Source organism: Setaria italica, chromosome I (assembly GCF_000263155.2).
Source record: "Setaria italica strain Yugu1 chromosome I, Setaria_italica_v2.0, whole genome shotgun sequence".
NCBI classification, from domain to species: Eukaryota; Viridiplantae; Streptophyta; class Magnoliopsida; order Poales; family Poaceae; genus Setaria; species Setaria italica.
This window is the reverse complement of record NC_028450.1, coordinates 3,783,853-3,793,756: the sequence shown is the minus strand read 5'-3', so window position 1 is coordinate 3,793,756 and position 9,904 is coordinate 3,783,853. Positions and strand designations below refer to the sequence as shown.

Sequence of the window (9,904 nt, the reverse complement as noted above, 5' to 3'; positions counted from 1 at the left end):
TCAGCAAGAGCCGTTCGTTCCCGACGCCAGTGCCGGTAGACCTCGTGCGGTGCCTAGCTGGGCGATGAGGTGGCCGGGGCGGCGGGATGGCGGCGGTCGGGGCGGCGGGACGACGGAGGCGGGGACGGAGCGAGGTGGTCGTAGCAACAACGGGCGGAGGCGGCCGGCGATGAGGGATGGAGGCGGCTGGCGACGAGGGACGGAGGCGGCTGGCGACGAGGAACAGAGGCGTCGCGCGCGACAGAGGCAGCGACGAGGCGCCGCGATAGACGAGGGCGCGGCGGCGACAGAGGATGTGGTGTTGACGGAGGCGGTGACGAGGCCCTGCTATGGAGGCGGCCGGCGGCGACGAGGTCGAGGGGGCGCGACGGAGGAGGATCGGAGGCGGGTCGGGGCGATGGAGGAGGAGGTGGTCCGGGCGCGGGCGAGGCGGTCGGGCGGCGGGACGACAATGGCTGGGGCGATGGGCGACGAGGACGACGGCGGCTGGCGAGGGAGGCGGATGGGCGGCGACAGAGCAGGCGGGAGGGCGCGGGATCTTGGCGGCGGTGAAAATTTGGCTAAATGTCGTAACTGGCGTGGGGTGGGGGTAGAAGAGGCTATAGTGGGTTTTATCCCCCTTCCCTTTTATCCCGGTTCGTAATTGAACCCGGGACTAAAGACCCTTTTGTCCCGGGTGCCAACACCAACCGGGATAAAAGGGTACGTCCCCAGCGGGAAACGAAAACTACCCTTTTATCCCGATTGCAGTTGTCAACCAAGCGAGCTGTGGGTGAATCTCAGAGTTACCCATAAGTTGTTGGTGCAACCAGGAGGGAAAATTTTTCATGTGATGACGTGTAAGCCAAGCATCGGATTTCGTCAGGTTTTTGGAAACTACCATCTGCATGTGCTGCTCGATATACGGAGACACAAAGGATGACTGTTGCAGAACAGTGTAGTGTGCCTTGTCGAACAAATCATTCTCATTGCTCAAACTTGATTTCCTTCCAAGGGTACCTATTCCCCGGAGCCTCCCCTCGTGGCGTGAAGTTGAAACCCCAATCGAGTCAATTGAGTCAATAAAATCAACACAAAACTCGATCACCTCCTCTGTTCCATATCCCTTGGCGATGGTTCCTTCTGTACGAGCACGATTAAGAACATAGTTTTTTAGACTGCCATGAACCTCTCGAAAGGCCACATATTGTGCAGATATATAGGTCCGAGAATACCAATCTCTTTTACTATGTGAACCGGTAAGTGCGTCATAATATTGAAGAAGGATGGTGGAAATACCAACTCAAAACTGACAAGATATTGCACCACATTGTTCTGTAGCTTTTATAGCTTGGATGGATCGATTGTTTTCTGCAAAATCGCATTGAGAAATGCGTATAGCTTTACGAGCGGCAACCGGACATTTTCTGGTAGAACATCTCTTGGTGCAACCGGAAACAACTGGGTCATCAACATGTGGCAGTCATGGGCAATACCAAGTTTAAAAACTACTAGTGGAGGGTCTTAAGATTTATAAACTTCTTTTTTTTATATTTATTATTCCCTTTATATTCGAGGAGTACCCATACGGGACCTTCATACTATTCAAGCATTCAAACATGGTATCCTTCTCTTCCTTGCTGAGAGTGTAACTAGCAGGACGTAAGTAGTGATTTCCATTATCTCTCTTTTCCGGATGTAGGTCATCTCGTTGCCCCATGACTTTCAGGTCCTGTCGTGCTTCCAATGTATCTTTCGAGGTCCCATAAACACCCATGAATCCTAGCACGTTCGCGCAAATATTCTTCGTCAGGTGCATCACGTCTATTGCGTTGCGAATCTTTAGGATTTCCCAATAAGGTAGCTCCCAAAATATTAACTTTTTCTTCCACATGGGTGCACGTCCGTTATCGTCATTCGGAACAGGTTGGCTACCATGACCCTTTCCAAAGACTATATTTACATCTTTTATCATCTCAAAGATACGCTTTCCATTATGGTGTGCAGGTTTTTTACGATGGTTTGGCGCCCCTTTGAAATGCATCCCGCTTTTTCTCAGCTGGTGATGAGCAGGGAGAAATCGACGATGACCCATATAGACGACCTTCTTACAGTGCTTCAAATACATGTTGTCTGTGTCGTCTAAACAGTGGGTGCAGGCCCGATATCCCTTATTTGTCTGTCCCGAAAGGTTACTCAGTGCAGGCCAATCATTGACGGTTACGAACAACAATGCTCGTAGATTAAAAATCTCTTATCTATCCTCATCCCACACACGTACACCTTCTTCCTTCCAGAGCTGTAAAAGGGCATCAACCAACAGTCTTAGGTATACGTCAATGTCGTTGCTGGATTGTTTTGGGCCTTGGATAAGCGACGGCATTATAATGAACTTCCGCTTCATGCACAGCCAAGGAGGAAGGTTGAACATACATAGGGTCAGAGGCCAAGTACTATGGCCACTACTCAACTCACCGAATGGATTGAATCCATCAGTACTTAAACCAAACCTTATGATCCTTGCTTTACTTTCAAAGTCCGGGAATGCTCTATCAATTGATCTCCACTGGGCCCCATCCGTAGGGTGTCTCAGCATCTCATCTTCCATACGTTCTTTTTTGTGCCATCGCGTCAACTTAGCATTCGCCTTGTTCCTGAACAAGCGCTTCAAGCGTGGTATTATAGGAAAATACCACATCACCTTAGCGGGAACTCTCTTTTGGGAGATTGCCCCTCGACATCACGGTGAACTCTCTTTGCTACTTCCTTTTCAGTTTCGCAATCTTTGTGTGCATCTCGTAGCATCTAACCAAGGTCATCGGTAGGGTCATTTTCTGCAAACTCATCTTCATCAGCCTAGCCTATTGTAGTATCTGCAAAAGCTTGGCTTGCAACCCAGTCCGGAATGTTGTCATTCTCCTCCTCCTTCTCGTCATCTTCCATTACAACCCCTCGTTCACCGTGCTTGGTCCAAACCAAATAGTTAGGCATGAAACCGTATCTAAACAAGTGGCTGTGAATAGTCCCCCAGGAATCCTTTGAATAGTCCTTCCTGTTATTGCATTGGAAGCATGAACAACATACGAACCCATTCTCTAGCTTGTTCGATTTAGCCACTTCGAGAAAATAATGCAAGCCATCAATAAACACCTTGCTCCGTCTATCTGCATTATACATCCATTGCCGGTCCATCTGCATCGTATTACGCACGAAAATGGATTACACTTGAAAATGGATTACATGTCAAACGTTGTAGTGCAAATAATGCTGAAAGTTTAGATATATATACAAATACACATATTTAAATTAAAGATCCAAACAAAATGATACAATACAACAAGCCATCCACTGGTTATTATCTAGGAGGACTTTAAGCATCCTTGGGCGGTGAAGACGAAGGTTCCGCATCCATTGTCGCTCTTTCTCGTAAAATCGAACCTCCTCCTTGACGTCCGTTGCTGCTCCACGGAGAACATGCTTATCGAGATGACCACGGTATGCCTGCAGAACTTGTTGAACTTGAAGACCGTGATCATTTGGCGAGCATGTTCTCAACTGGGCGGCACCGCACTTCGTCATGAAAGATGTTTGATTCTACGAAAAATGGGACATGGTCACGATGTCCGTATCCACTCTTTCTCGTAGAATCGAACATCCTTCTTGACATACGTTGCTGCTCGGCGGAGAACATTCTCGCCGAGATGAACACGGTATGCAAGTTCAACAGGTATGGATTTGAAAAACCATATTGAATTTGATAAGATAAACCGTCTAGATAAAGTAGCATCATTCTTAAACCACTGCAAAAATACATACTATATATGACACATCAATCTCTCTCACATTCTAGCTCAAAATACCTCTCCATTTTCTACTTCATCACATTCTAGCAAATAAACTATCCATCTCCAAAGCATAAATCAAAGCGTAACACGAGGATGAAGTAGCAAACATTCACAACACTTGTGTTGGCTGAGTGAAATTTTCACGAAAATGAGGGGAAAAAATCCGGGCAGCACCTCCCTTGCTTCGGCACCACCGGAGAGTAGGTGAAGCTCAGCTCTCTGTCTTTGGGGTGGACTGGCTTGGGCTAGAGGAGGAAGAAAGGCCTCTGTCTTGGTATATAATGGGGATGAGTTTTTATCCCGGTTAAAAACTCCAATCGAGATAAAAAGGATGGCCTTTTAGTCCCGGTTGCAAATACCAACCGGGAGTAAATTTCCCCTCCATTCTTGCCTACCGTGGCGCACCCCCTTTAGTCCTAGTTGCAAATACCAACCAGGAGTAATTCTCTCCTCCATTTTTGCCTACCGTGGCGCACCCCCTTTTCTCTCGGACCTACTTTAAACCGGGACAAAAGGGAGCGCATCGAAAGTCAGTTCTCTACTAGTGGGTGGGACATGTGTTGACATAAAGGAGCTTGTATAGATAGTTAGGCACTAAGCAAACGGTGCAAACTCATTATTATTGGAGAAGTGTGCCATACGGCTTCATGGTTTTCCCTTAAAACCAATGGTGGTATTTCAAAGGACATGCGGCACCATCACGAGGCTTTCATCAAGCTAAAGCAAAAATGAAGGTTATGTACCATCTCCTCCTCTAGAGAAATATATATCTAGTGTAGTTAAGATGTGGGCGTATTTACGATATGTTGAAACAATAAATAAGAGTGTGGATGGTGTAGTCACCACCTCTCCAAGACTATTATTGTGATAACAAAAATGTAATATCCTAAACTTAGAGCCTTCAATTTGATATGTCTATTATTCATCACTATATTAACTAGCAAGTACTTAGCTTCCTTACTATAGAGCGAGAAAAAATGAAGACCAATATGATGTTCCATTGAAAACATGGAAGCGCCTTTCTACCATCCAAACTTGGCTTGATCCAAGCGGTACCCTCTCGAAAAGGGCTTGTTTGGATGGGTAGAGATTATAGAGATTATAAAAAGCTAGATACTAAAAATATTAGTACAAATAACCTGGGATTGTTTAGATCCCTAGATTACAAGTGGTCCATAATGTCATTTCTTTCCAACAATATGCCGCCTAGCAGATGTATGGCCGTAGCCTTAGTGCTGGTCAGCACCTTGATGATAAGTGATATACAATCATCATTTCTCATTAGAATGGATAAAATAGTGTATTCTACGGTTGAACAAAATAGATATTACTTATGTCATGAATAAAAAAAATTCCATATAGGGAACTCAAAGTAAAGTTTAAAGGTTCATATAAATTTAAATAAATGGACATATAATCAGTATTTACCAATCATTCTTGCCTAGCAACCAAAGCATTAGTAATATTATCACGGAAGACATTTATGTTTTGAGCTTCACCACCTAATTGATTATTGAAATCATTTGGTTTAGATGAAGAGACTGATGTGATTAGTATGTAGTTTTCATCACGATCGCACGTATTAAAATCAGCATTTGCCATCGCACTTTCTTAAATGAAGTCCTAAAAGGCCATGCAGGCAAGTACAGTATTGGTTTTGCTTTACCATTGGATAGCTTAGCAACTCCAACATTATCCTCCACTTAATCTTAAAAACACCAAATGAATCCTCGATGACGTTGTAAAGAGATGGATACAAAAAATTAAATACTATCTTTTAATTATTTTTTTTGCAAATTTGGTCTTCGGTCTTATTAAATATCTGGAAAATGATATTTTGTCTCTTTGTATGTTGTAAAGACGGCCTATTTAGTGAACCGAGTAGACAAGATAATATTTTCCTGAAAAATTATAGCATTATAAATTTTAGGAAATTGAATGGTAGGTATTTCACTATGTTACAAGTGCAATAAAATGAAAACAAGTGAGTGTACCTGGTGGAGAATGTAGGAACTTGTCCCCATATTTGCTTATAGCACAGTTGAACACTCTCATGTGATGATCCCAAAAACTAATAGTATATATTAATAGGAACGAATAAGTCTCCCTCTAGTTTGTATTTGTTTTGAGGTCAAGTAATTTTTTTTTCGTTTCAATCTTTCTTGCACAATTGAAACTTAATTTGGACATCATCTGATCAATATGGTCTTTGACTACGTGTGGCCTTCAAGAGCCATATACGCCACATCGACCAGTGTCAATAGTTTGGACATTTTCGTAGTCATCGAAGACCTAGACCCCGTTTGGTAGAGCTTCGACTTCTCATAGAACGGCTTTGGCTTCGGCTTCTTTGGTGGAGTGGCTTTTTTAGTGAAGCTGAAGCCGTTTTGCAAAACGTTGGTAAAACGGCTTCTCAATGGCAATATATGTAATTTTATGATCACTTAATGCTTGGAGAGAGAGGAGAAGCCGGTGAAGCCACTTTTTTCGGCTTCTCCTCTCTAGTGTAAGCCGTTTTACGGCTTCTCCCCAGCTTTGGTGGTGAAGCCGTTTTGAAATTGCCCCTTTGGTAGAGTTTCACTAAAAGCCGGTGAAGAAGCACTTTGAGAAGCCCTACCAAACGGGACCTTACTTTTTTTAGCCGATTCTAGTCCATCAAACATGTAGAAACATTGCATGGTGCGAAGTACTCCCTCTATCCCGAAAAAAATGCAATATACATAGCTAGAATTGCATTCTTTTCAGAGGGAGTACTTCTTTTTATGTTGGTGAGGACCTCTCGTTCACAAACAGGCACAAGGGCGCAGATTCTCATGAATCCATGATATATCTTGAGTAGTCAAATCTTGATTCCAAAGAAAATAAATTCTTCAAGTATACATATTACCTCTTTATCACTCCTACTCGCTCCATTTCAAATTGTAGGTCGTTTTAGCTTTTCTAAGTTCAAAGATATTATTATGCATCTAGATATACATTATACCTAGATGCATAGTCAAAACTATGCACATATAAAATCCAAAACGACCTATAATTTCGAACTGATAGAGTATTACATTCCAGCTAGTTCAGATACTTTCCTTCGCTTTTATTTTACTCGTGTGAACGTAGTGAGATTACTGATTAGCCTGCCCATGCCCCAATCATGCACGTTCATCCATATGCGTGATCGCTACTCCGCTTGGACGTTGTGCGGCGTGTGTCGAAGCTCAAAGTGCCTGGATGTTGATGCACGCATGGTGACCGTGTGAAATTATGGGGAGCCGCCGGTGCCGGAGCAACCTTCAGGTGGGCAGCGCGGCGGGCAGAGGCGGCAGATCGGCCGCGGGAAATGGAACGGCGGAGCTGCAAAAGCAAAGCCACCGATTTCTTTAGCTTACTTGGAAACTACTAATAAAGTTTTCCAATAAAGTACTCCCACCGTTTCAAATTAAGGTTATTTTAACTTTATTAAATTAATAGATTTTATTATACACTTAGATATATTCTATGTCTAGATGCATAATAAAAAATCAAAACGACGTATAATTTGGGACGGAGGGAGTAGTAGCTACTGACGCTAAACATGGAACACACGACCGCCATGAAAACTGAGGCAAGAAGCAGCTGGACTCACGAGGAGCCGGGGTGTCAGGCGACGGTGGCGGAGGAGAGCTGGACGGCGTCGACAGGAGCGCGCGGGACGGCGCCCCGGACGGAACGCTCCGGCAGAGGCAGCCGCTCGTGGCCGCCAGCAAGAGCGCCACGGCGAGCCACACGAGCGCCAGGAGACGAGGACGCCGCGGCAGGACAGCCATCTCGCGGACGCAAGCTCCGGCAGGCACACTCACCAGCAACACTCTGGTTGATCGATCAGCTTCCAATGGCAAGTGCTTTGCTTTTGCTTCGATCGTTCCTGCGTTAGTTGTGTTATTTATAGGACACACTCTCCCTTTCAGCTAGCTATGGATACTACTGCTGATTGCCGACGATTCGTCGTGTGTACGTGACGCTGGCAGTGGTCATCGTTGGTGGCTTGGACTGATGACCCCAATTTTCCATGTACGCCATGTTTTCTGGTCAACAATGTACACGTTACGAAGAAGAAATGCTGCCCTTTGATAACCGTCCCCAGATATTGTGCGTGCACCTGTGTCGGATAATTAGCTAATTGCTGTATTAATTTTCAAAATAAATAAATTATGACAAAAGATAATTCTAGCACGCAAAACTCTAACATACTAGGCAACAGGAATAGGATTATGATCTCAAAAAATATGGTAAAAAATCAGATCAGATCACGGCGCACGTACCGAGAAGCCGGGATGGCGAGCGGTGCTAACGTGACGACAATGGTGTTGCGAACAGATTGCAGCAGCCGGCCCTGAAGATGACGGTACGCTGCTGCGCCTGACTTGGACGGAGGACGAGCCGTGATGACGAACTTGAGCAGTCGCGCGGAGCACTTCCCAAAAACCTTATTCGCCCTCTCCCAGTATAGGATCACAAGAACGAGTGGTTCCGGAGACCTGCTCACCGGTGCACGCCGACGCAACGGAAGGCTGGTATTATAATCGTAAGCCGTGGCAGTTGTAGAAGAGGCAAAACCTAACCGTGTAGACCATCTTTGGATATCCGAACCTAGGGACTTTCCCGTATAGTAGTCTATGGTGCGTCTTTTTCATGAGGAAAGTGGTCTGTATTTATAGGGAGAAAACCCCCCAACATCCTCGTGTATTAGGAATACGGGACTAATAGTAAACTAATAGACCTTTGAGATTTATTCAGAATTATCAGAATGATGCCTCTTTTTTTTAGAGTAGAATGATGCCTCTACGTTTCCGCGATTCCGGGAAATAAATTGATCAAGATGAAATTTGTTGTGTGCAAGAAGATTTTTCGCGTCTTAGATTTTTCTTCGTGATAGTGTATTTTTAGAAAATTATTTGTACATGCAACTCAATATAATATATACCATGTCTTGTTCGCTCGTTCCTAAGCTTGTAGGCACCCGTCTAAACTCAGTATATATTGGATCACCCCTGAGTGCTGAATCTCAAGAAGCAGCCATGTAGGCCTGCTAATGGGTTGAAACCCACCTCAAACCCACTCCAACTCGTAATAAATTAACTCATTCACAAACCTGATCCCGCTCCATAATTTTATTGTGTAAACCCAACCCAACCCGCCCTACAGATTGATATAACCCGTGGGTTTTGTACATGAACCTATAAGTTTATACAAACCTCATGTTCACACTTTAAAATTTTGGAAAAATTGACCGAAATTTGTTGCAGATGAATTAGTTTGACAATCCGCTACTTTGTGCAAAGCAGTGCGGCTGGACTTATATGTGAGGCCCGCATCAAGAGTCGGACCCTAAAATTAAAACATCACATTCACACCTTAAAATTTTGGAGAAATTGACCGAAATTTGTTGCAGATGAATTAGTTGTGCAAAGTAGTGCGGCTGGACTTATATGTGGGCCCTGCGTCAAGAGTCGGACCCTAAAATTAAAACCTCGCGTTCACACCTTAAAATTTTGAAAAAAATTAACCAAAATTTGTTGCAAATGAATTAGTTTTGACAGTCCGCTACTTTGTGCAAAGTAGTGCGGCTGGACATATATGTGGGCCCTGCGTCAAGAGTCGGATCCAAAAATTAAAACCTCACGTTCACACCTTAGAATTTTGGAGAAACTGACCGAAATTTGTTTTGCAAATGAATTAGTTTGACAGTCCACTACTCTGTGCAAAGTAGTGCGGCTGGACTTATATGTGGGCCCCGCGTCAAGAGTCGGACCCTAAAATTAAAACCTCACGTTCACACCTTAAAATTTTGGAGAAATTGACCGAAATTTGTTGCAAATGAATTAGTTTGACAGTCCGCTACTCTGTGCAAAGTAGTGCGGCTGGACTTATATCATGGCCCCACGTCAAGAGCCGAAACGTGAAAGTTAAAACCTATGAGTTAAAATCCATACAAGATTCATATTAAAAAACCACTTTTCAACCTCGCCCCCAACCTGCATTTGATGATAAACCCCAAACCCGTCCATTCCCCTTTAAATATGGAAACCGATTTCACCCCATTCTACCCA

The 9,904-nt window shown here is 44.2% G+C and overlaps 1 protein-coding gene across 1 annotated transcript; it reads right to left on the bottom strand.

Annotated features, from left to right (window-relative positions):
• Positions 1-6,638: 6,638 nt before the first annotated feature.
• On the bottom strand, positions 6,639-7,728 carry LOC101778028 (late cornified envelope-like proline-rich protein 1). The gene is made up of 2 exons (XM_004951422.3): positions 7,441-7,728; positions 6,639-7,169 (listed from the first exon to the last, which is right to left on the bottom strand). Exons 1-2 carry the CDS (start codon positions 7,619-7,621, stop codon positions 7,078-7,080), a joined length of 273 nt encoding a protein of 90 aa, XP_004951479.1. The 5' UTR covers positions 7,622-7,728; the 3' UTR covers positions 6,639-7,077.
• Positions 7,729-9,904: the final 2,176 nt, after the last annotated feature.

Coding starts and splice junctions, on each gene's coding strand:
- LOC101778028 (XM_004951422.3), bottom strand. CDS start 7,621: ATGGCTGTCCTGCCGCGGCGTCCTCGTCTCCTGGCGCTCGTGTGGCTC. Junction 7,170..7,440: donor GCCTGACACCCCGGCTCCTC/GTGAGTCCAGCT, acceptor TTGCTTTTGCAG/CTCCGCCGTTCCATTTCCCG.